This window comes from Serinus canaria, chromosome Z (assembly GCF_022539315.1).
Source record: "Serinus canaria isolate serCan28SL12 chromosome Z, serCan2020, whole genome shotgun sequence".
Lineage (NCBI taxonomy): Eukaryota > Metazoa > Chordata > Aves > Passeriformes > Fringillidae > Serinus > Serinus canaria.
Genome location: NC_066343.1, coordinates 58,717,402 through 58,743,559, shown reverse-complemented (window position 1 = coordinate 58,743,559; position 26,158 = coordinate 58,717,402). Strand labels below are relative to the sequence as shown.

The 26,158-nt window shown below is 37.7% G+C and overlaps 2 protein-coding genes across 2 annotated transcripts in view; one reads left to right on the top strand and one right to left on the bottom strand.

Moving 5' to 3' along the window:
- Positions 1 to 5,180, bottom strand: part of DHX29 (DExH-box helicase 29) — a 28,962-nt gene extending 23,782 nt beyond the window's left edge. Inside the window, exons 1-5 of the mRNA XM_030237019.2 lie at positions 4,997 to 5,180; positions 2,516 to 2,589; positions 1,768 to 1,881; positions 1,085 to 1,214; positions 561 to 703 (exon numbers count right to left, since the gene is read on the bottom strand). Coding sequence (XP_030092879.2) covers positions 561 to 703; positions 1,085 to 1,214; positions 1,768 to 1,881; positions 2,516 to 2,589; positions 4,997 to 5,174 — 639 coding nt within the window. The 5' untranslated portion in view covers positions 5,175 to 5,180. The remainder of the gene's footprint in view (positions 1 to 560; positions 704 to 1,084; positions 1,215 to 1,767; positions 1,882 to 2,515; positions 2,590 to 4,996) is intronic.
- Positions 5,181 to 5,279: 99 nt separating this feature from the next.
- Positions 5,280 to 26,158, top strand: part of MTREX (Mtr4 exosome RNA helicase) — a 42,350-nt gene continuing 21,471 nt past the window's right edge. The window contains exons 1-15 of the mRNA XM_030237539.2: positions 5,280 to 5,672; positions 6,361 to 6,495; positions 7,590 to 7,656; positions 9,362 to 9,424; positions 9,932 to 10,044; positions 10,918 to 11,092; positions 12,030 to 12,120; positions 12,471 to 12,595; positions 13,702 to 13,800; positions 14,584 to 14,686; positions 14,828 to 14,959; positions 16,138 to 16,217; positions 16,882 to 16,992; positions 17,622 to 17,723; positions 18,986 to 19,111. Of these exons, the coding sequence (XP_030093399.1) occupies positions 5,557 to 5,672; positions 6,361 to 6,495; positions 7,590 to 7,656; positions 9,362 to 9,424; positions 9,932 to 10,044; positions 10,918 to 11,092; positions 12,030 to 12,120; positions 12,471 to 12,595; positions 13,702 to 13,800; positions 14,584 to 14,686; positions 14,828 to 14,959; positions 16,138 to 16,217; positions 16,882 to 16,992; positions 17,622 to 17,723; positions 18,986 to 19,111 (1,638 nt within the window). The 5' untranslated portion in view covers positions 5,280 to 5,556. The remainder of the gene's footprint in view (positions 5,673 to 6,360; positions 6,496 to 7,589; positions 7,657 to 9,361; positions 9,425 to 9,931; positions 10,045 to 10,917; positions 11,093 to 12,029; positions 12,121 to 12,470; positions 12,596 to 13,701; positions 13,801 to 14,583; positions 14,687 to 14,827; positions 14,960 to 16,137; positions 16,218 to 16,881; positions 16,993 to 17,621; positions 17,724 to 18,985; positions 19,112 to 26,158) is intronic.

Here is a 26,158-nt window from a genome sequence, read left to right as displayed (position 1 = left end):
CACAAAAATCAAAACACTGACAGTACTGAGGCAAACTTAAACCCTCATAAGTCATAGAGAGTGCCACATATACATAAACAGAATAAACGCATTATAGGAAATTAAGATCTACAATCACAGAATGGCTTATGTTGGGAGGCACCTTAGAAATCAAGTTTCAACCCCCCTGCTAAAGGCTGGCACACCTTTTTACTAGGCCAGGTTGCTCAGAGCCCCATCCAACCTGGCCTTGAACACTGCCAGGAACGGGGCATCAGCAGCTTCTCAGGGCAACCTGTTCCAGTGTCTCATCACCCTCACAGAAAAGAATTGCTTCCTAATACCTAATCTCAATCTCATGAGATTCTCTGTGCTTTACCACAAAAACAAACTATGAACAACCTTCTAGAGTCCGCAGGAAAAATACCATTCCACTAAAATCAAAATGCAGGTGACAATTATTAATCACACAACATTTTCATAAGCTTTCTACATCAATGCTGGAAATCAATGTATTTTAGAAAGTTTTGTTGTCTCTTCCCTCATACCACAAGTAACTACTGTTTAGGTTTTCAGATTACCTTAGTTCCAGGGCCATTTTCCTTCTTTTTGTTATCTTCTAAGTGAGGTGGCATTCCAAATCGTGACACAGCAGAACAAAATTTTGCTCTAGGTTTCTGCTGCTGTTCTTCAAATTGCTGGCTAAAACCTTCAGGCAAAGCATCTTCAAAACAAAAAAAAAAAAAGAAAAATCATGTCACAGAAAACATCAATAATAATTACAGGAAAATACTTTAAACTGTGTTGGGAACCAAGTAGAAGGACACAAACTGAAATAAAAGTTAGGCTTCAGCATTTATATCAAACAGTATATTTGCTTGCTGGACATCCTCAGAACTCCAAGTGCAGGAACAGGAAGACCACAAGACTTCATGCACTAGAATACACCAGAACCAGTCAGCTGTACATCTAGAAGAGGAACACTGTTGCAATTACTAGGCTTAGAGGAACATTGTATTTAATTACTATTGTGAAGTAATAATGCTTCTGCTTAGCAGGTCCTATTTTTCTTCTATCAAAAACTATTTTCTGTAACCATACTCACCATTGGGAAGGTTTAAACAAAGCCAATCAAGGGCAGAGTGGAGATCACCCCCATATAAAAGCGTATTTTTCATTGCTTCTTCAATGTGCTCAGTCTTAAAAGAGAATCTTTGTAAAGCCATGTATACATCCTATAAATAAAAGAGCTAAAAAGATTAGGATTTAATCTAGCAATCTAATATAGACTTCTAAAGTTCTATTTCCCTCATATCAGAAAGCCAGCATTAAAGGGAAATAAACATCATGCATCAATGTAACAGAAAATTCTGTTCTGCAGAATTTATATTTTCTTTTTAAATATGCACATATAGGTATCAATAAATCTATATTCCTGACTCTCTCTACACAATGTGTTTTCTAGCTAAATAAAGACATACCTCCAATTTTCCAGGTATATAGAGTAAGAAATGTAGGAAACCTATATCATTCAGAGTAAGTATTATTCCTTTATTTTGTCTGAAAGCTCTTGATTTTAGTTTCTGAATCCATAAAGATGTACCTTTCTTATACTTCTTGATTTCAGTGACTAATCACTAACATAACTACTGAAAAGCATGCTGTATTGGCTTGTTCTGCACACAATACAATCATGTAATACACACAAGTGCAATATGACACTTCATAAAAATTACAAAATATAAACTATTCTAAATTAATAATGAAAAATAAGATTTTGAACTCTACCTGTAGCTTCTTTGCAGTTAGTCTTTTGGAAATCATTCCTTTGTCCTCATTTTGGTTTTTATGCTTATTAATCACATCGATAATCCTTTTCTCCAAACTACCATTTATCATTACCTGCAATGAAAAAATGAGTTGATACAAGGTAAACTTTGGAAGTTTTTATGACATGTCAATGCACTTCATGACTAAGGACGTAGCAACGCAGAAATCTCTGCCATTCAAATTCCAATATTTCAAGCTTTCTGTAAATGGCCTAAACTCCTTCGCTCACATAAAGTAATTGGAACATCAAGATGCAATCTGTGATATCTTCCTTCCAAAGCACCTTTAAAAACAAATTTAGTATAGTAATTCTAATATTTGAAACTTTTCGAAAACATTAATCTATCTTTAGTTGCTACTTAGTTTGCTGTATAAAATCTATATCCTTTCTCTGACAGAAAGATCCATATGTACAGCAGAAGCCCAGACCTAGCTCCTAAAATAGAAAATAGTCTTGCATGCAAAGTATCATCTGTAATTAAAAAAAAAAAAAAAAAAAGACATTATCCTACTGTGGTAATTTATCTTTATTACTTAAAGGACACTCAAAACCCTAAACAAAATCAAACTCTCATTGGTCAATTGTCTCATATATTTATGCAGTTTACATGCACAACCTAATACTGAAAAAGATCTGAAGAAATATTTACTCAGCTAAACCAGTACTATGAAAATCAAAGTTGTTTTATGTAAAGAAGATACTTGCCTTAAGAACAGATTTATCTAGATTTGCAGCAGCACTGGAATCTGTTGTTGAACCAAAACTGTAAGTTTTTGGACCTGCAAATTGCAAATAACCATCAATTACACAAAACCCCCAGAGAACATTGTTTAACACAGCTAAAGCAGACCTAACATAAAACAGATTAGTGCAAACTATTACATTAACTTGCCAGACACTTGCAGGTACTTAACAACAATAATGTGAAGGGGGCTATGACCAAATATAAAATTCAAAGGGTGTAATGTGAGGAGATGGGACTGACTGCTCACTCTCTGACCACTGAAAGAGGATTGCCAAATAGGGAAGTAAATGGTAATTTCAAAACAAAGTAAATGGCAGTATCAAAACAAGCAAGGCTGTGGAGGATTTTTTATTACAAAGTGCATAGCTATGTAACACAACCCTTTGCCACTAAAGCCATGGACAGCAGAGATTTACTGAGGTCCACGGGCAGAGAGAACAGCTTTGCAGTGAAGAAATCAATTGATACGGGAGAGCATTGAAAAAAAATTACATATGCTTCAGAGAGACCCCTACATGTCTGATCTGTCCTTACCCAGGTTATTTGCTTTTGTTCCCTACGTAGGAGAGAGCACTGGCTTACAGAAGAAGCCTTTGGTCTGCTCTGGTCATTCTTAAATACCTTTCATTTAACAGGTATTAAAAACACAAAACTATTTATTGTCATTAGAATGACAACACACAGCTTGCTGTAGAATTCCATCATTTTCAGAGCATGTATACTGTGTCTGGTACTGCACAGATAGAAGGGAACCGAGCAAGGCCACAGCTTCCACCACTCTGTGCAGCTGCATGTAGATCCATGAGGCACAGCTATCTCCCAAGAGGTGGGCTGGGCAGCTCATCCCGGCTGGCCCACCTACAGAACAGCTCTGGAAGGGTCTGCTTTGAGATCAGAACAGGTTTTGGTAATTGCACTTCAGAAAAAGTACAGTGCCCTCTGATCAGGAGATACAAACAGCTGTCAGCACTCAGGATCTACTCACTGGCACTTACCAATGGGCTCCTTAAAAAATACCAAAATAGTTTTCACTTACACTGACTGATTTTTTACCACGGTATACAACGTGAGAGAAAAGCAGTTTATTTCCTGAAAAGGATTGAGCACCATGGTTATTGGAGGAATGGAGGACACAAGAAATACACAGAGCCCATACTTGTAAAAGTAGAACGCATGAATAGGCTCAGGAGGCTTATATTACCATATTACAAGACTTAACTAGTGGGAAACTCAGATGCCCTGGCTATTGCATGATTTGCTCACATCTGCAACACAAGCTGTTCTAATGTTATATGGTATCTGAGCTACTTCTGGCAAAGCTGGCTTATTGAAAACTGGCATCACACAGTGTTCAGAATAATGGTTATTCAGACTGCACTCAGAAAAGCCATCTGTCATCTTATCTAACACCAAAGAAGTGCCTCCAGCCCTGTAACAGGTCTTTCAAGACAGAAAAAACCACCTGAAATAATCCCAAATCCACATTATATTGATAATATACAAAGAAATACATCAGAAGTTCTGGGAAAGCGCCTCCAAACACTTGCCTCACATGAACTGCTGATAATCTAGTAACAAGACCTTCTGTAATTAAACTCAACACATTGATGACACCAAGACTTATCTGCTCAGGGACACCCCTGACAGCAGAACCACAAAACAGCTGCAGTTGGAATGGACCTTAGAGATGATCCAACCTGGTACGGCAGGATCATCTAGAGCAGGGGACACAAGAATGAATCCAGGTGTGAGTTCTGCATGTCTCCAGTGAGGGAGACTCTGTGACCTCCCTGGCAGCCTGGTCCAGCGCCCTGCCACCCTCAGTGTACCGTTCTTCCTCCTATTGAGGTGAAACTTGTTGTGTTATAGTTTGTGCCTACTGCTGTTCATTCCGGGCACTACTGAAGAGAGTCTGGCACCATCCTCTTGGCACGTATCCTTAAAATATTTATATACATTTCTGTGGGCCCCTCTCAGTCTTCTCTGCACTGGCGCAGCTCCCTCAGTCTCTCCTCATGAGGAGCCGCATCATCTTTGTGACCCTGCACTGGACCCTCTGTAGTTGCTCATCGTCTTTCTTGTACGGAGGAGTCCACAACTTGACACAGAACACCAGACGTGGCCTCATTAGGGCCGACTAGACGGGGAGGAGTCCCCTCCTTTGACCAGCTAGACTGGGTCAAAGGCGGGCCGTAGCCAGGCCCAATCACATTAGGATCGGAGCAATTCCAGCTGCCTCTCCCGACGCTGGGAAACACCAGCCCCAAAGGCCGGCCTCTCCTCGTAACGCCGAGGTTCGCAGCAGCCGCACCCTCAGGGGCTCCTTGAAGGCACTGCCCCTCCAGCCATGGTACCCTCAGCGATGTACGCGCACAGTACGTCCCCCTCCGCCACGGCACAGTAGGGCACGGCCGCTCCCGGGTCTACGCGGGCCGCGGTACCTTGTTTGACACGCGGCTCCTTGGAGGCGGGTGCTGGTCGCGGCGGGGCGGTCCGGCAGCCCGTCTCCGCGGCCACGGCCACCCCGGTCTGCGCGGCGCGGGCGCGGGCGGTGGCGGTGGCGGCAGCGGCCGCATGAGCCGCGCTGCCCGCGCGCTGCTTCTTGTTGCGGCCGCCCATGACGCCTCCCCAGCTCTGCGCGCGCGCACATCCGGGCACCGCGCTCGGCGCGGCGCACCGCCCCGCCGCCCCCCACGCCGTCTCCCATTGGCCAGCGTCCCCAGCGCACGCGCGCGGGCCGCGCGGCCTGCGTCGGCTTTTCGCAGATCACTTTCCGGGGAGAAGGGCCACGTGTGCGGCAAGAAGGCGCTACGGAGGGGTTCGGCATCGGGACCGAGACCCAGACGCGGACGGAAATCGAGATCGCCATCGCGTGCGGGCCGCTACCGGAGCCAAGGCCACCAGGAGCCCCCGTTGCCCCTCGGGGGGCGGGATCGGAAGCGCCCCTCTCGCGCGAAGTGTGCAGGCTTGCGCGTGGTATTGTGGGAGCGCGGCGGTTAAGATGGCAGAGGCCTTTGGGGATGAGCTCTTCAGCGTGTTTGAAGAGGACGCGGCCGCCGCTGCTTCTGGCGCCAAGAAGAGCAAAACGGGCCCCGCCGAGGGTGCCAGGAGGCCGGGGTAAGGGCGCAGAGCCGGGCTGGGGCAGCAGTACCGGGGGTGCTGTGGCGGCGGGGTGAGGGCTGTAACGCTGGGCCCAGCTTCTTCCGGCGTATTTGAGCTGCTGAGCCCCTCGGGACTTCGGGAGCGCGTGACAGGGTACTGTGTAAGAGGATACAGCCATGCTCTTCGTGGTGGTGTCGAGCAATTGGACAAGAAGTATCAGGCCGAAACTGATACAGGAAGTTTTACGTAAACGTGAGGAGGAACTTCTTAAGTGCGTGGGTGACTGGAGCAGATTGTTCCGAGATTGTGGACTCTCTCTTATTGGACGTATTTAAGTCCTATCTGGATCCCCTCCTGTGCAACGTGCTCTAGGACGGTCTTGCTTGAGCAGGGAGTTGGACCAGATGAACCGCTGTGGTCACTTCCAACCTGACCCAGTCTGCAATTCTGTGACCCATTTTCCCAGGATCACTGGCTCTAAAGCTGTAGCCAGCTCTGGCTCTGTGGGCAGCTGGGGAGTGTGGGGACCTGGTGGCCAGCTTATCTGGGAGGTGGTTTGAAATCCCTCAGCGGTTTTTGTGGGTCGCGTTCCTGAGTTGTTCCCCCAGTGCAGTTTAATCACAGTTGTCCTTGGAGTTTTTTTTCTTGAAAATACATAAATGAAGGAGGCAAAGTTTTAAATTCTTGTGTGTTTATTTTGCAGAAAAAGATTGGAAGAAAAACCTTCAGTACCAGCAGCAATAGTCAAGCCAAAAAGGGAGGCTGAGATTGATAGTACTGAAAATGTCGTTCTGGGAAAAAAAATGAAATTGGAAGATGTTTTATCAGAAGATGTTAAGTAAGTGTTTAGCTTAATGTGTAAGGTAGTCCTAGCAAGCTGCCTTGACTAGACATGTGCCAGTTGGGAACAGTTCATATAAAGGAATTTTGCAGTGTTTTCTTGTAAAGATGAATTTGTGCAAGTTTGATTTTCCGTTACGTGTTTAAGTGAGAAAGTGCTGCCAGTGCTCAGCAATGATGAAAGCTGGGTATATTTAAAATAATACTGCACACCTGTAGGCCTTTGCAGTAGAAAATGTTCAGGAATTTGTAGTTACTCATTTGAGTTAGTGACTCGTGGTCAAGCCATTGTGTTGATTTCACACAGAGCAGGAGACGAGCTGGAAGCACATGGGAAGAGGCAGGCTTGCTCTGTACCATGACTTTGAAAGACATAGTTGGCTTGGGATACAGGAAGAATAAATTGGCAATAAGACAGACAAGGTTTTTGAGGCATGTAAGGTGGTAACTGGATTATCATTCAGTCTTTCATATAACTTTTGTGAAGTTCATTGTCTGATTTCTGTGAGAAGTTCATGAGAACATTTTTCAAAACACTGTAAAGAAATAGTGCATAGAAACAAAACAGAATCAGAGCCAACATTTTAAGTAATTTTCTGTGTTAGTGGTATCAGTAGAATGTATACATCAGAAATAAACCATTTCATGGAAAGGATCTCCAGTCCCTTCTCGTTGCCATGAGAGAAGGAGCTGGTAAAGAAAAGAGGGGCCTTGTCCTCAGGCAGGTGCTTGCGATGCTTTAAGCTGCTCTTAGTCTGTGTTGACTAGTAGCATGAGTACAGGTCTTGAGTTTGGTTTCATTTTTAAAAAGTTCTCATTTAATCATAAAACTTTATGTGAGTAAATGTGACCCAGGTGCTATTTTGTGATGCAGTTTTTGAGTCAATAGCTAAAGTAGATCTATGTGGTAGCAAAACTTTAACTTTGCGGTAATAGTCCTGGTAGTAACTTCTGCAGCCTGTCCATGCCAAGACTGCACATCCTTTTTTTTTAGTGTTGCAGTTAAAGCAGATGTGAAATTCAACATGTTCACTTTTATAAAAAACAGGATTTCTTAATACTTTTTGGCAATCCTAACTCACATCTTTTTAGTCTGACAGATCTGATGCCTCAAGTAAAGGTGCAGTCTGTGGAAACTGTTGAAGGCTGTACACATGAGGTGAGTGCAGTGAAAAAGCACATGAAAAATAAGACTTGTTACACCTAATTGTGTGTATCATTGCTGGTATAATAGTATTCTTTATTCTAGAATCACAGAATTTTTTGGGTTGGAAAAGGCCTTTGAGATCATTGAGTCCAACCATTAAGTCAGCACTGCCAAGTTGTCCTGTAAACTTTGTCCCCAAGTGCCACATTTATCCATCTCTTAAGTGGCTTTAGTGATGATAACCACTTTCCTGGACAGCCTGGTCCAATGCTTGACAGTTCTTTTCTAATGTCTGGTCTCCCAGTTCACAGTTTAAGGTCATTTCATATTCTCCTTCTGCTTGTTACTTGGAGGAAAAACTGCCCCCCATGTGGGGATGCCTGCAGTGCCTCTTTGAGTTGTGATGACCCAAGGGCAGGACCTGGGACTTGATCTTGCTGAATTTCACACCACTGGTCTTTGCTCATTGATGCAGTCTGTCCTGATCCCTCTGCAAAGCTTTTCTGTACTCCTGCAGATAAAATATTTCATACTATATTTAAGAGTGTGAAGAGTTTGAAGTCTGTATCTGACACCGAGCATGCGCAAAATGCACTTGAAAAATTAGTAGGATATTTTACCAGAAGGAGTTTTGATCATACTTAGAATAAAATGAGAGATTGTGAAAGAATTGATGGTGATGTTGATAGGTTACTATATTTGTAAAGGTACCAGGAACATTTGAGGTGAAAAACCTACTGGTTGGTAAAACAGGTTTCTCTTTGTGCATTTTGCAAATCAGTGCATTGAGGTATTCTGCTATTCTGGTTCAAGAATGAAAGACTTTCTTCTAAAGCTGATTACTGTTGAAAAATAAATGTTGGTTAAAATGGAAAATTACATTTTTTTATGTGCAAAGTAATAAAAACTATCAATTTTCAAATTGTGTTGATGAACATAAATACAAATTCAAGTATGAAAACTACACACTATTAATGCTTTCTTAAATTAATGTTTTCTTGAATCATCCTGCATCCATATATGACTGTAAGAAAGAGTACATGTGAGAATCAAATATGTAAATTTTAACTTCCTTGTACTGTTATGCAGTATTTCTCTTCTGTGCTGTTTTCCAGAGCTAGCTCAAGTAATTAGGGTCACATTGAAGGGCTCTTATCATCAGACTTCCATAATGAGGGAGCTGTATATACAGTTGCTGATCAGGGTTCTAAAGCTTGTATGTGTACTGTTTTTGTTATTTTTAGATGTCTGTTAAAGGTTTGCCATCACTTAGTAACTGAAGAGACCTTACATATTTAAAGTGAATAAATACTAGATATTGGCCAGGAATGGGAATGTTACCAGCATAAATACAGTGTATTTGTAAAGGGAATATTATCAATGTGAGTTCAGTAATTGCTTCAAATGTCCACGAGCCAGAACACATGATTATGTCTTGGCTGAAAAAACTAGTGTTTCAAGGCAGGTGAAGCAGTAATGTCTCACACAAGACAGTAGGGATATCAGAGAAGTGAGAGAAGCAGCACTGCTTAGGTAGGAGAATCCAAAGATTGATAGAAAAGCCCTTGAGAGGAAGGAATGAAACCTTGACACATGAGCTTGTAAAAACAGGCTAACAGAAATTCAAACTGGTTTTCATACACTTCACATTGCCAGATATGTCGCTGCTGTGGACACAGAAATCTACAACTGTTTTTATTTTAAAAATCTTTAATAGGTTGCGCTTCCAGCAAATGAAGAATTCACAGGTCTGAAACCAAGAACTGGAAAAGCTGCAAAAGTATGTGGCAGATTCCATTTACTTTTTTTTTTTTGGTACATGTTTTACATCGTAAGTGAAAGTAGAGGGAAAAATTATGTACTTTATGTAAGGTCTGTAAAAGATGGTCTGTCATAAATAAAATTGATGTTTCTCTATTTAAAATTTAGTAGAAAAATATTATGTGGTTGAATGAGGTGGATAGGCTGTTATGATATTCTTTCTGTAAGATCAGGTGGGAACAGCATTCTAGTTCACTTCCTAAGCTGGTAAATGAGCAAAAATTCAGTCATCAGGTCATGATTTTCTTTTGCTATGACAACAAGACATCAGCAAAGATCTTAGTTATGATATGAGGTAAAAATACTTAAAGAATAGTCATTGCATAATAGTGGTTTAGATCAGCAGAAATTACAAGTGTCTGCAGGATTTAATTTCTGCCTCTAATTTGCACACGAAATCAGTCAGAAAAGTAGTTAGATGTAAGTCTGTGTTAAATTCCTGTAATGTTTTTCTTTTTTCTTCTAGGAATATCCATTTATTCTTGATGCCTTCCAGAGAGAAGCTATTCTTTGTGTAGATAATAACCAGTCTGTGTTGGTGTCAGCTCACACATCAGCTGGTAAAACTGTTTGTGCTGAGTAAGTACTTTTCTAAAAGGCTCCAGTAAAAGAACAGTGTGATGTCCCTTCTGTCACTTTCTTGAACCATTAGTAACTGTTGTGTCGCAATTTCTTGATACAACATTCAGTCCACCAGTTTTAGAATTGAAGTGTCACAATTTCTTGATACAACATTCAGTCCACCAGTTTTAGAATTGAATTCGCTGGTCTTTAATGTCAAAATTACATCTTCCATCATTTAGTGAGTAGTGAAAGGCTTAATTTGTGTTTAAGCTTAGCTTTTATTTTTAAACTGTCGAGCTGTTACTGTATAGATTGAAATGGAATTTTCTTCAATACAGATTTCTGTAAATCTTGAAAAAATACCTTTGTTTTCTAGCTCCTGGCTAGAAGAAGTAAGGACTTTGTTCTGTGGTGTGGTGTGGTGGTGGGTTTTGTTTTGTTTTGTTTTGTTTTTTTTTCTTAGAAGCAGCGGCTTAATTTAGTCAACAACTTCTCTGTCAGGGTTTGGTTCAGTCCTGAAATGAAAAGTGAAATGTACATGGAGATATATTAGAGCATGGGTTCAAATTATAATAATAGTTTTGTTGTGACACGGTTACAGTTTTTTAATTAAAAACAACATGTACTCTTGTTTCCATAAAAATCAGCTGACTTGGTGTTTAAAGATTTTTCGCTCTGCAGAGATGCTTATGTAGTTGCACTGACTTAATAATCTGGGGAGGAAATGCTAGATGTATTGGAGCATGGATTCAAATGCTGTGTATCATTCTCTTGGTGTTGTGAATTGCACATTTTTTTTTGTTCTTAAGCAGAGTAATACACCCTGTCTTCCTGACAGCTGTTAGTATGGATATTGCTGTGGTTAATGTGGATATTGTTTAAATACAGGTATGCAATTGCCCTGGCTTTGAGGGAAAAGCAGCGTGTGATATTTACAAGTCCAATTAAAGCTTTGAGTAATCAGAAGTACCGTGAGATGTATGAAGAATTTCAGGATGTTGGTTTGATGACTGGGGATGTCACCATTAATCCTACAGCTTCTTGTTTGGTAATGACAACTGAGGTAAGACAGACATTAAATCTTGATCGGTGTTTTCTTTTTGATTGGGGAGGTCTAATTTTAAAAGACTAAAGTGGCCTAATTAGGGTTGAAAATGTTCTAAAGTTCATTATGACCCATTTGAATGTTTGAACTTTTGATTATTTAAAAAGTTAGGTAAATCTCTGTGAATTTATGCTTTTGAACTGTAAGTCGGAGCCTTCTGATTCTAATGTGGAGAAAGTCAGAATTTAATTTCCTGAGTGCTCAAGGCACTGGGTATTCTGTAGATGTCAAATGCTGAAAGTCAGATTTGCTAAGTCCTGTGGTCAGTATTTTGTTCTAGAAAGGCAAAATAAGGAGGGCGAAATCATTGAAGGATAGCTGAGTTGTTCACAGTAGGTGCTAGAACTCTAGGAATAGGTAGCTTTTCACCTTTGTTAACAAAGTATTGTTTACAGAGCTTTGTCATATTTCTGTTGTAGAAATGCAGCCATGAGTTGAAATTTACCTCTTTTTGCCTTTACCTCAAAGGAACAGGCATGACTTTGGTAGGGAAATGCTAAAGAGATTGAATGATTTGATTTCTGACAAAAGATTTCCTCTTAATCACAGGGAGGCTATCTATTAGGATGAAGTAAAAAGAGGTCTTGGCAGAAGTAGATCTGTAGAGCTGTAACAACTACCTGACAGTGGAAGCTTGGAGAAATATGTTGTCTCATTCTTTCATGTTCTTTTCAGAAAAAACAGTTTTTCTCAAGTAGTGAGATTGTTAGATTGGAATGAACTTGGAAAGCATCTCAAAACTTATCTTTAAATGCCTTTATGTTTTTTGCAAGATATGATTTCATATATCCATGTAAAAGTGAACCAAAAATTCTGGCACTTTCTTACTGATGTCCATGTAACATGACTGTTTTTATTTCACATGGAGGGACTCAACTTTTACTTCCTTTTGTAGATCTTGAGAAGTATGCTTTACAGAGGTTCTGAGGTTATGCGTGAAGTTGCATGGGTAATTTTTGATGAAATTCACTACATGAGAGATACAGGTATCCTATATATACTATTTTTCTTTTCAGATATTTGTATTTTTTCCCAAAGAACATTTATTTTTCTTTTGAAGAATTAAGTCTAATTTTCTCTTGTAAAATCTGTCATATTTTTGTATAAATAATTCATTATTTATTTCTGGCTGAATTTACATAATTATGTGTTGCAGTTTGTATTTTCTTCACCAAAGCAGAAATTACTTTGATGCATTTTATATACCCCACTTGTGTAGAGAAGATTTGTTTCATTTTTTTGTCTTATTTTGTTTTTAAGCATGCTGTTCTTTGGGCTCCAGGAATGAGAAATTGCTTTGATCACATAAATTTCTCATATGCTTTTATATTTTCAGAACGTGGTGTGGTTTGGGAAGAGACTATTATTTTGCTTCCTGATAATGTACATTATGTGTTCCTTTCTGCAACTATTCCAAATGCCCGTCAGTTTGCTGAATGGATCTGCCATCTTCACAAACAGGTAATATTTCCAATATGCTGTACCTCTGTGCTTTTTGTCTTGTGGCTTAATACTGTCTGTTTGGTTCATAACTGGGCCTCTGAGTATCTTTTTAGTAATTTTATTGCTTATAGGTGATAATATGGATCACTCCTGGCTTCTCTAGCTGAATTCCTACTTTTGCAGGTGGACTGGCTGGTGCTTCTCAATGGCAATAGTAGAACTGGTTTTTAATGTTTATTTTCCACAATTATTTAGGTACCTGCCTGTTTTAAGCAAACATTTTGAATTATGAAACATGGTGAACAGACAGTGATTTTCTGAGGGTTGATAGACAAGAGGTTATTAAGAGAATTTGGCTGAGGAGCTCTGTAAAAGGCAGTGTAGAAATCAAAAGCAAATCTTAAATTCATGGGAAATACTATATATGCATGCAAGCAAGTAAGAGAAGTGTTATATAAGAAATCTAGACTGTCCTGTAACCTTTAGGTTTTAAATTCTATTTTGTTTTTTTCTAAGACATGCATTTATATAGCAAAGACTTGGTGAATTAGAACTGGGAAATTTGTTATCAATAAGATGTTGGTCAAATTTTAAAAATGCTCTGGAGATTGATTCTTATGTTGTTTGGAATGAAAGGAGTATAGTATAAAAAATGTCTAATTAAGTTTGGCACAAAGCCTCAAGCTTCATGTTGCAGACCATTAGGTTGTGGGGTTTTTAAATGGAGATTTATGTAATACCTAATGTTTTAAAGGAAGTGGTTTTTTTTTTCCTAAACAAGCTTTCTTAATGCATCAAAACCTTTAATGCTCATGAAGGTCTACTGTGAGCCTTTCTTAGGTGTTTCAATAATGCTTCAGGCTTTTTCTACAAAATACACGTTAACATGTTTTCCTTTGATTTTATAAGGTGTTAATATTTCAAATCTGCCTAGTAATGCTGCAAGAAACACTGGCTGTCTTCACTTTTTGTGTTCATGAGAAAGAATTTTTGTAGCCAACTTGTACTCTAAAACATTTGCAAACTTTCATTTCCTTAAGCAATGTCATTAGGACAAAATTCATATTCAGTAAGTGATACTACAGTGCAATTATGAAATATTTATGTGAATTCTTTCTTTATAGCCTTGCCATGTGATTTACACTGACTATCGACCTACTCCACTGCAGCATTATATATTTCCAGCAGGAGGAGATGGACTCCATCTGGTTGTTGATGAAAATGTAAGGAATGCTCAGTTTGTCTGAAAGATTGTTTTCTTCACTTAAGTGAAAAACTTGAGTTCTTGCAAAATTTGGATAGGCTGTATAAAGGATGTTTTTGTTAAAATTAAGTCCAAGTGAGTAATGGTGATCTCTGAATTGCTTTTAGATTTTTGGAGTCTTATACAAGAAATTGCTTTTATTATCTAATGTCATGCAGTCAGCTGAGTGATACTTCCCTGAGATGTCTTAAGTGCCCACATCCTTGTTTGTTTTCTATAATGCAAACTGCTTTCTGTAAATCTGCAAAGTAGTTGAAGTTTCTTGTACTGTTTCTCACTCAAAAGAAAACATAGTGGCATCTAAATTTGACTTTAATTGAGAGACAAAATATTTTTGTTTCTTTAGGTGATTTTCAACTAAAAACTTGCTTAAAATTTATTATTAGCTCACTCAGCTGTTACCAATGCCGTAAACAGTAGTGCTGCATTTGAAGATATGCCTTCATTGGGTAGTGTCGTTTTGTGTGGACATTCCTAAAAGTCAGTTTTAATACTGTATCATTCAGCAGGTCTGGCATGGAGGGTGGAGTGGTGGATAGAACTATGAGCACTAACTTCAGAGACACACCAGTGCAATTTTGAGCTGTGACACTGACCTAGTAAACTCTTTTGATAGCTTATGCATTGTTTTTGTCCTTTCATCTGTGTATATGTGGGGTAATGGTACTGGCTGTGCAAAGCACTAAGTATTTTTAAGTGGGCTGTGTAAGTAACTACTCACAAGTTTGTGTTTTACACGTAGGGAGATTTCAGAGAAGATAATTTTAATACAGCAATGCAAGTGCTTAGAGATGCAGGAGACTTAGCAAAAGGGGATCAGAAAGGAAGGAAAGGAGGAACAAAAGGTGAGTTTGAACCCATTCTGAGGTAATTTTTGGTATGAATTTTTTTTCAAAGTTCTATGCAAGTTGTGCTCGTGTTTCAATTACTCCATAAGATGCTTTTTGTTGTAAAATGTAATTTAAATTAATGTAATCTTTCTGCAGGTCCTTCAAATGTTTTTAAGATTGTGAAGATGATCATGGAAAGGAATTTCCAACCTGTGATTATTTTCAGCTTCAGTAAGAAAGACTGTGAAGCCTATGCACTTCAGATGACAAAGTTAGATTTCAATACAGGTACAGATAAATCCAGTTGCATTCTCTTCACAGATTCAGTTTGATGTGAAATACTACTTTTCCTATTGAACACACAAAAGGAAAATACATACGACTTTTTTAATTTAATATGCTGGTGTCTTGAGCTGTATTCAGTAGGAAGGTATTGGTGCACAGAGTACTTGGTCGTTGCAATGTCAAACTGTTCTTTGATTTTAAACTCTATTTCTTGCTCCAGTATGCCGTTTATTGTAACAATAACACCAGAATTCCTAGAAGATTCTGTCTATAATGAGAGAAGACTGATCATAAAAAGATATTTCCCAAAATTTTCATGTTACGTTCATTAGAAAAATAATATAATCGCAAAGTCCAAACAACTGTATTATAAACCACTAGACTATTCTTTCTCAACAATGCAATCTAATTTTTTATTTCCTTCTTCTCTTTGCTTCTCAAAGTAAAAAACCAAAATGTAAACAAAGAAGATTTTTTCTATCTTGGCTAAGTCCAAGCTTTGCAAATAAGTTTAAGCTCATTGCTTCTTGGAAATCTAGAGTTTTAACAAAAATAAGGAATTTGTTGTAAATCAATGTACTGTTTCATGTTTGTGAGCTGTTCAAGGTTCTTGCCTGCTTATTTGCTCCAGTCTTTGCACATTTTGATCTGATGTGGCAGAATAATGCAGGTCAGAAAATTCTGTCAGAAAATTTAAAGATAAGTGTAAATGCAGAGGTGTGTTTTCATATTTTATTCAGAAGCATGCCTTTGAATGTATATTCTTGATATTTGTACTACTTAGTGGTAAGGGTGTAAACTTTTTAGAGTTAACAGGAAAGAGCCTCTATATCCCTGCAGACAGGGATTAGTAGGTAGAAGAGGAACAGGGCAGGTTTAAGAAATAGAGAGGGAGCACATAAATAAATCCCAAGCTTGGAAGTGGCTGATGTTTGGACTGTTCTCAAAGGTTCGTTCTAGTTTTATTTTTCCTGATCATCTGCTTCTGCTTACTCCTGACTCCTTTAGGCTAATTGAAGTCTTGATTGCCTGACCAAGTGTGGGTGGTTTTGTGTAGACTTCACAGTATTTCACTCAATTTTTATTATACACTTATGTAAATCTTAGAATGTGGTACCACTTTATTTACATCTGGTATTAGCCTTCTGCATTTTGTAATAACTTACAAATTTCCTTCTTAGATGAAGAAAAAAAAATGGTTGAAGAAGTCTTCAATAATGCAATTGATTGTCTCTCAGATGAAGACAAAAAGCTTCCTCAGGTGAGTGGAGATTGGAAAGGATTCTTTTGAATAGCGTTGAATTGCTGCTGTCCTGTTTTCTGCAACTTGTAAAGTTGTGGGTGTCGTATAAGGGGATACAGAGATTATAAAATTGGATAATCTCATTCGTTTCCCCAGGTTTTAGTATCTTCTGCATTGCTTTTTGTCATTATGAAAGAGGTGATTCATGAAGAGGTCATTATGAAGGATTCCTTCCAGTTGCAATTCCAGAAGATGTATGTCAGAATTAACAGTGAAGTTCATACCCCTTGTTTTATTTTTCCAATTATGTTGAAGTGAACATGAGAGTTTATTAAGAGGTAGACCTGGGTTTAAAAAGTCTGGAAATAGTTCAAGTGGAAGTGCAGTATGCACTTACACAGTTATTGATTGCTGAGGCTTTCAAAAAGTTGCATTGCATTGATGCATCTGCAGTCTAATTTATTGTATAATACCTAAGCATAGTGATGTTTTCCCATCTTTACAGTGGAAAAAGTCAAGCTTCTAAGCAGAATATTACAAGATTGAAGGGGTAGTTATTTTATTTTAAACTGGGGAATAGTGAATTTACATGAATGCTCAGGGCAGCGTTGAGGCTTTCCTTACAACTTTTAGTAACAAATGCTAAAATTTGTTTGCTGGTCTTTTGTATGTTTCTTCCCAGGTTGAACATGTGCTTCCCCTTCTGAAGCGAGGAATTGGTATTCATCATGGTGGTTTGCTTCCTATCTTAAAAGAAACCATAGAAATCCTTTTCTCAGAGGGCCTAATAAAGGTATTGTTCAAGTCTGTCAGTAGGTTGTTGTGAATATGAGGCTGGTAATCCTGAAAATCCAAGTATGCCTTAGGTCAGGGTACATGCTAGTATTACAGTGGAGATCTACACAATTGCAGCCGTAGTTTTAAGTGTTCCAGGTTTTATTTACAAGTATTTGAACTTTCAGTGTCTAACTTTAATACTTTCTTAATCTATTTTATGTTACATTTTTCTCCTATAAATGACTTTACCAAGCTGATTGTTGGTTGTATTAAGGATAAATACTCAAAAAAATGTAACCTTAGGTGAAAGGTGTGGTGGTTTTTTTGGACAGCTAACTCCTGTTTTCTTCTTGCAAATTTGAATTATTGAAATTGATTACTATAATTTGCACTCCATGATGTTTTCTTTTGGAGTTTTTCACATGGACCCATCTATTTAGTTTTTTTGCTTTTCCAGGAGAAATAAGGAAAGGCACAGAGATGGTTTTAGTCCAGTTTCTAAGTGTTAAATATGCCTGTGTTTCCTGTGTTGACTGTACAGATGTATTAAAATCCAAAGAGGTTTTGTGTAGCAATCTGTGGCTATTTTCATGTTTGCTTGAGATCCTCTTTTTTTGCTTGCTTAATTTCAGTCTGTTTATTTAGGCCTTATTTGCAACAGAAACTTTTGCTATGGGAATTAACATGCCAGCCAGAACTGTGCTGTTTACAAGTGCCAGTAAATTTGACGGAAAAGATTTCCGATGGGTAAGTGATGGAAAGGTTCTGTAGAAAAATTGAATTATTTAAACCTTATTAGGATTAAATTTACTCTTAATGTGTTCACCTTAATACAGTAGAAAATAGTTTTTCTTTCAAAAATCTTTTGTCGCATCCATTCCTAGTTAATACACAGATTTTGGAAGACAGAGTTTCTCAGATTATTCATGAGGTTGTTTAATAGCTGCATCAAAAGGGAATTAAATACAGGTTAGCAGCAGACTAACTAGGACTATTCTAGGACTAGAAGTCCTATTCTAGGACTTCTGCACACCTTTTCCAAAACTGTGATACCCAGATATTTTATTCTGTATCAGAGAACTCTGAAGAACAAATGGGCTTCATTAAAACTTGGTATGTCATTTACTTAAAATAGAAATGAGGCCTTTCAAGTCATCGCAGCAAAGCTTTATAAGAGCCAAGGCTCATCCTTCAAAGGTGGGAAAATTTTTGTGAATGGGACAATTGACTTGACCTATGCAAATTATGAGGTAAATATTTCTTCAATCTTAGTTTAGGCTGTTCGGTTTCACTATTCATTTTGATTGTGTGTCTCTAAGATACATATAAGAATGGGTTTGCTTTGAGATAGAAGAAATTTGGAACTTCTGGAATTATTTACAGTTTGCTTAAGTTGTTTTTAAAATCTGACCTAAAGTGAAACTTGGGGAGTTGTTGAGAATGCAGTTCCACAGATGGCAAAACCCTTGTTTTATAACTTGCTGAGACAAAGGTAACCAGTTGTAGCTGCCTCTTGTCTGTGTCTCAGATGTTTATAAACTCTTCAATTTCACAGTTAGGAGGCATAAAAATACTCCTTTAACAGGTATCATGTATTAATGTTACTCTTGAATAATCTAAATGAAATGATGGATTATTTGAGGATGATAGAGATGCATTATCAATATGTGGAAGATCCGTTGTATCTCCACCATGCTCAGCAACCTTCCGTTATGAAAGACATAAGTAAAATGGTTTCTGTGCTTATTAAAAATTATGCCCCATGATACCGAGGTATAAGAGTAATAGTTAGATTTTACTGTTGACTCGCATTGTTCATAGTCATGGATTTAGGTTGTTGTTTCATGGTAAGTATGACTAATGAAGTCAATATGTGATAACTGTTTGATAACTTAGAAAACTCTTCTTTTTGTACATCATGTCACTTACTGTGCAGTTAAAATCAGCACAGTATGAGTTCCTGCTATTTTCTTGATGTTTGTTAATTTCTTTTTCTCATTTTGTTGTAGATATCCTCAGGCGAATACATTCAAATGTCAGGTCGCGCAGGACGCCGAGGTATGGATGACAGAGGAATAGTAATCCTTATGGTGGATGAAAAAATGAGTCCAACCATTGGCAAGCAGCTTTTGAAGGTAGGAGAGACCTTATTTTGTTTCTGTTCCCCCAGAAGATTATGTTCACTTGAGTAATGTTATGTGGAAAATTATTCTCCTGAGACAAGAAGATCGTGCAGGTAGAAGATGACAACTTCTTAAAGTAGCTTTTAGTGAATTCTCATAGAAGTTTGTATTGTGAAACAAAGTCAGAAGACTAATATCATCCTTATTTCTACAGAAGTAGTATCATCCTTTGTATAAAAGGGCTATCAGGCAGGACAGATAGAACTCTCTGGTGTTTTCCTAGTAATAGCGCTACTACTCTAGTATTCTGTTTCTTGCTGACTGCCATCAATTTAAGGCTTATGGTGAACTAGGACAAGGTTTTGTCTTTCATAATAGTTGCTATATTATTTTGTTCTGTGATGAAATAAACTTTGTTAGTGGTCTGTCAGTGTGATAGATGAAACGGACCCGGTCATGCAAAAATGAGTTACATAGAATAAAGAAGAGTCAAGTGGCTATCAGTGTGCAAAAATCAGCTATTGAGAAATTGACAGTTCATGCAGAAAGTATTGAAGTTTGTAAATTAAGAGTTTGAAAAAATCACTCATGGTTGAGATGGGCATTAAATTACAGGGCTTCCCCAAACTGTAATGGGAGTTGTTACAGATTATCACACTAATACCTTCTAGCTTTATAATTTGAATATGAAATACTCTACTCATAACTCTTCTACTTAAATTCCATGGTAAAAATAACCACCAAGAAATATCTGTTGTGTGAGTTGCCTTTCTTAGGCTGCTTACATTAATTGTGGAGACATGCTAAAATTTAAAAGCTTGGAGAGTTACGCTGCACTCCATTTAGGTGCTTGTAGCCTGGGTGCAAGAGCAGGTAATTTGTGTTAAAACAGCATTTATGGTATTACCACACTTAATATAAATTGTGTGAATCATCTCAAGTCATCATCAAGTTATGTTAACAAAAGGCATGGAGTTGTTGCCAAAAAAAGGAGATGCCAATGGTTTTTTCAGGCCAATTAAGAACAAGGAGAAAAGTACCTACATGGCTGCTGTTAATTATGCCAATGTGGATTCGTTGTTGTGTCTCTGTCAGTGCTGCCTGTTAATCCATATTATAGTATATCTGAAAATATGTACATTACATGTACCTTTTGTACACCACGAAGGTAGTATTTACCTCCTTAAAGTCAGAATTTTCATGAATGCTGCATTACGGTTAACTACCCAAAATCAGTAAAATAAATTTTAGAAATATTCATGGTATGGTAGCCTTAAGTTTTTGTGTTTATTTCTTGTCTTGATTTAATTTGTGTTTTGTCAGTGGACTGTAATATATTTATTTCTTCACATGCACTCTTAATGCATATGCACATTTCTGAGATGTATGAAGACTAAGTTTTTTAACTGGATTTTTGTCAGTTTTTAAGCTGTTGAAGAAAACGGACATAATTGAAGAAAATAGACATAATTTTGTGTCATACTTACTTTTAGCTGAAAAATATAGAGAGTATGCATAATGAGAGAAGCAAAAGAGCATCTTTATAAATAATATTTATAAAAGTCCCCAAAAAGGTTAATTAATGTGAAATAATTGTTAATGGCATAAGAAAAAAATGGTATTTCAAGTATTTCTCATCATAAAGAGATAATAAGCTTACCCATTAAGAAGGTGGGTTTTTCTTAAAGTTTGAAAATTCAGTAGTTTGAGAACTATAGAACTCGATCTGAATGAATTAAGATAGTGATCTACTCCCTCTTACTTTCTTTTTGATACTATACTTGCAGTTTTGCTTTAGATTTTAAGGAAATAGTAAGGAATATTTCCTTCATCGAAACAACAAGATCTTTGATTTTTCCCCTTTTGAATTATAAAGATATAAATGGCAAAAATAATCACTTTGCTGTGTTAGATTTTGCTTCTTCTCCTCTGATCTAAATGAATTAATGTATTTCATTAATTTTTGACACTACTTAACTTGTAAGCAAAGATTGACCTTTAGAATTTTCTGAAAAACGTCAGAAGTGGCTAAAATTAAGATGTTGATGTCCCTGTAGCTTCTGTAACTAGCCAATTGCTATATAGGCAGTAAAAGTGACCTTTTATGAAATAAGCAGTGCAAGCACAAAAAAACCTCCTTCTTATTTTTGTTCTTAAATACGAAGCATCTAGAGGAAATTCCATGTCAAACAGGGCAAGAAAATCAGTACAGGCTAAAAGTTACATAATATACATTATATTTACGTAATATTTACAATTCATAGTCATCATTAAGTATGTCTCAGATTTTCATTACTGGTGGTATTTGTTGGTGGTAAGATCATGGACGTGCCTAGGGAGTAGTATTCTGCTTTCAGGATAAGCTAAAGATTTATAGAAAAAACTCCAGAAGAAATAAATTAGCCTTCTTGAGAATGATAGAACATTTACATAGAACATTTTTGTCATAGCTCTTCAACCCTAATATGGGGGTGTCTGATCCAAACCATTTCCTGAACACTAGAGCAAAACATCCAGGAATCCTGTTGTCAGCTGCCTCCTGCTGTGGTCAGTGCAGTGAGAGCTTTGAGCGAATTGGTACCAGCGGCATTGCCGCAGCTGTGCTGCTTGGCTGTGGCACTGTTCATTGCGACACTGTGTACAGTACTCCAGACTTAGATTCAGCATTCCATTCTTAGATGGAGTTCTTACAAGGGAGTTTTGTAAATATTTCTTAAACTCAGTTATGTACATTTGTCTTCTGCAGTGTAACTAGGTTTCTTTGTTTATCCTTAGCATGTAATTGACCACTGAATAATTAGTGAACTGGTGACTTGCATGAATCTGTAAACTCAGATGCTTACAAGACTATTGGGGCAGCTTTCTGAAGGTGGTAAATTGTAATTGTACATTTGCATGATACTAAGAAGTATTCAATTGGAATTTTTTTTTGTTTCCTTTCTTAAAATCTATTTATTCTTACTTTAAAGCTGTTTAGGTAGGAAGTTACTGTGTTAGTTTAGGTAGGAAGTGTAAAGCTTTTTCTTGATGCTAGATAGCCTTTGAAACCATTGCAGCATTTCTCCAGTTGGAACATGGCCATGCTACAAGGATGCATTCCTACAGAGAGTTGAGTTACTCAGCAGTGGTAATTTGTTATGTCTCTAAAAGACCAAAATCTTGAGCATAAGATTCAAACATAATGTTACCAGAATGAATGACTGTACTCTGAAAATGTGTTGCGTAAGTACGTTTTTGAACTTCGAATTTGAGCCTGTCAGTGCGTGTGTTGCGTCCACTTACCTTATCACAGGAGGAGACAGACTGAAAAATTACAAAAAACCATAGAATCATCAAGGTTGCAAGAGACCTTTAAGATCACCAAATCCAACTGTCAACCCAGCATTTACCAGTGCAAGCCCTAAATCAGTAAACCATATTACCCAATGCCAGATCCAGATCCCTCTAAAACACCTCCAGGAATGGTGATTCCATCTCCTCCCTGGACAACCTGTTCCAGTGCCTGACCACCTTAACAGTGAAAAAATTGTTTCTAATATCTAATCTAAATGTCCCCTCTCTCAGTTTAAGGCCATTTCTTTGGGTCCTCTCCCTGTAGGCACAGTAGAAGATACTGGACCTCACCTTACTAGCAGCCTCCTTTTCAGGCAGTTGTAGAGGGCAATGAGGATTCCCTTGAGCCTCCACTTCTCGAGGATAAGCACCCCCAATTCCCTCAGGTGCTTCTCATAAAACAGGATCTCTAGATGCTGCATGAGCCTTGCTGTCTTTCTCTGGACATGGTCTAGCACTTTGAGGTCCTTTTTGAGATGAGGGGCTCAGAACTGAGCGCAGGACTTTGAGGTGTCGTCTCATCAATGCCAATCCTTTCCCCAGCTCTGCTGGCTACACTGTTTGTAATAGTGGAATACAGGAATGCTTTTATCTGCCAAGGTAAAATATACTTTAATATGCTTTCTTGTCTTTTGTCTATGAAACATGAAGTGCCCCAGTGCCAAGCTGTAGGAGATACTCCACTAGCTACATCTAGTTCCTTGGCAGGACCTTCATTTTATAGAGCTGGCTGTACTGGCCTTATTTGGCTTGTATGCTGCTATATTAGAAGTCTCATTGCATTTTATTTTAATTCTTGAATTGTTTTATTGTACCAGGTAAATGAACTCGACAGCAATTCAGACAGTTCAATAGTTTTTTCTGCAAACATCAGCTTAGCATGCCATCTTAATTACATTGTGGTACTTTGGTTTGACTGAGAAGTTACTTCTGGGGGGGGAAAAATGCCTGACGAGTTGAGAAATTTGCCAAATGCTACATCAGGAGAGAAATACTTTACCTGGAAGTAGGCACTAATACTTGTTGGAAAAGACATTGCAAAATCTAAAGTAATAGATTGTTACTAGTGATTTGAGGACGGTAAATATTCTTCCAAAGTTGTGACATGGATGAGAATCACAATGAAACATGTAGTTTTGATACTTTGTAAAATGTATTTAGATAAAAATAATTTTAATGTGAAGTAATTGTTTTTACTGTAAGCTGCCAACCTTATCCTTGTGAAGCATGCATTGCAGGAATTTTCCAGGCTTTGATTCAGGAAGATATTTAAGTCTAACCTTAATTTAAAATCACCTTTAAAGTCAACAAGATTCTAGCATGTAATCGCAGAGATCAGGGAAATGGATAATCAACCTTTGTGAACAGGGTCACAGTTTAGCATAAAATTATGCAAGCCAGCAGATGGAAGAGAACAGCATATAGCGCTTCTTGCTGATGTTTGCAACCAAAATATAGGAAAATGAGGTGCATGAAATAGTGTGTAAAATGGTTTGTCATTCTTGAACTTCACCTCAGGATTTTCAAGAGCCTGTAGGACTAAGCTAATAGGTTTTATTTATTAATTTTGGTTGCTGCTTTAATACCACAAAATACCTCAAGTTTTATTAGTTCAATCTGTGGAAAGCAGTTTTCCTCCAGATTTTTGGAAAATTTACTTTGGTAAACTCATCACTGTGAATGTGAATGAATTTTGGCTAAGCTAGATTTTTTTTCTTTGCCTTTGTATTCTTAAAACAAAAGGATGGGTTTGAGAACAGATGAGAAGGTACTTTTTAAAATTTATTAACATTTTATAGAATTTGGTATCTTTGCTAGGGTACAGTTGTCCTTAAGTTAATGTACTGCATATTTACCTAAATTGTAAAGTGTCATAAAATAAATACATCACTGTCCTGAGATCTATAGTAGCAAATCTGTTGAGAATGTCAGCTAGTTTATTCTTTAAGATAGAGATACCATTTGCTTTTTCCAAACACAAGGAGAAGACCAGAACTTGGAGTTAACCATCCTGAAGTAAAACTAATGATAGCTACAACAGTAGCCTACTGTCTTAGAGGGCAAATGGCTAAAAATTTCCATCATTCAAACCTAACTTGAGAGGGTGATATTTGGAGGTGAGAGAAACAGTTATATTGTTTTCCTTTTAGGTCTCTTATTACAACTGGAGCATTTGTTGAATTCCAGCCTGAGGTATTTTCAGCAGCAAAGCCTGCTGGGGCAGTATTTTGCTGCCCACAGTGGCTTCTGTTTGTCCTGGTGTAACTGGTTTTGGGGCAAAGCAGTGAGCCAGATTGGTAATAAATTTGTGCTTAAGTAGCCATTTACCATTGTCTGTTAAAAACAGACTCACAGAAGAATTTTTTATTGATTTTTGCCGTTGTGCTAATGTACCTCAGGGTAATTCTGCTATCAGTGTAACTGCATAGGGGTTTTTTGTCATTCTGAGAGAGACTGAATATTTGTGTAGTTATTTTATTACTGATACATGGAAAAAAGCATGTTGCTATTTCACAAGAGGTGTTTCTGTGTCTTACAGACATGTCAAGCAGTCGCTTTCATTTATATTAAATAAGGGTTTTAATAGAAATTTGTGATTTGTGACTGTTACAGACATCTAAGTCTGTCTTCCCCTTATGACAAAAAAAAAAGGGAAAGATCTTTGAGTTATTACCAGTTTGTTCTGTTCTTTGCTCTTTCTGTAAAGTGTTTCTTTTATTTCCTTTGTGGAAACTCATTGATTCGGTTTATTTCTGGACACATTGATAAGAAAGGGAGAACCACCAACCTCATTGATAAGCAAATGCAACTGTCACTGGACCAAAATGGTGTAAATTATGACCTATATTGTATCTAATTTCATAATTGTGAAAGATACTTAATTGTTGCTTTGCAAATTAATTAGTTTTAGACAGTATTTGCCATTTGATGTTCCCATGACAAGCTGGGCAACAAAAATGTTATGTGGAGAATTTGTTCCTCTGTCTTCATGGGAACAGATTTAAAAATGTAAATATTTTTCTCCTTCTGTAAGAGATAACAGAAGGAGTAACTCTTACCAAGTGTATGTCTTGCTCAACACTACATGCCATTATGCAGCAATGACAGCTCTCACATCTCTAGTTAGACAGGGCCTCCAAGTCTTAACAGTAAAAAAAAAAAAGGAAAAAATACTGTTTATATCAATTCCATACACTAATCTTCTTCATCCCAATCTTTATATCTTTATTGTTTATGTGGGCAAGAAATGGTTATACCAGTAATTATGAATCCCCTGTTGGATTGTTTGGTTGTGTTAAGAAGAGGATTCACTCTGAAATTATTGGCAGTTAAACAGGGAACACTGTATAGCAGCTGTAGTTTTCAGATTCTCATACTTTTTTTAGCTTTTGACTAAATTATTTCTGTAGTGAATTGTTTATCATTATGTTCCTGATTTTTAACATTATCAGCTTAATCCAGTCGTTCTTTTGCATACATGTAATAACCCAAATCTCAGAAAACTTGAAAGGTTGCTTCTGTTAAGTTAGCTCAAAATTTTATGAGAAGTCATTGCAAGTGCAAAGGGGATCATTGATTTCTGAGAACTTTATTTGATATATGCAGACTGTTCTCATGTATCCAGGCAATTGTCATCCAGAGGGATGGAAAAGCTTGCAAAGTTATACTACTTTCTAAAAACTATTCAGAAAAAAAATCTCCTGCTGCAGTCTTGTTAAATTTTTG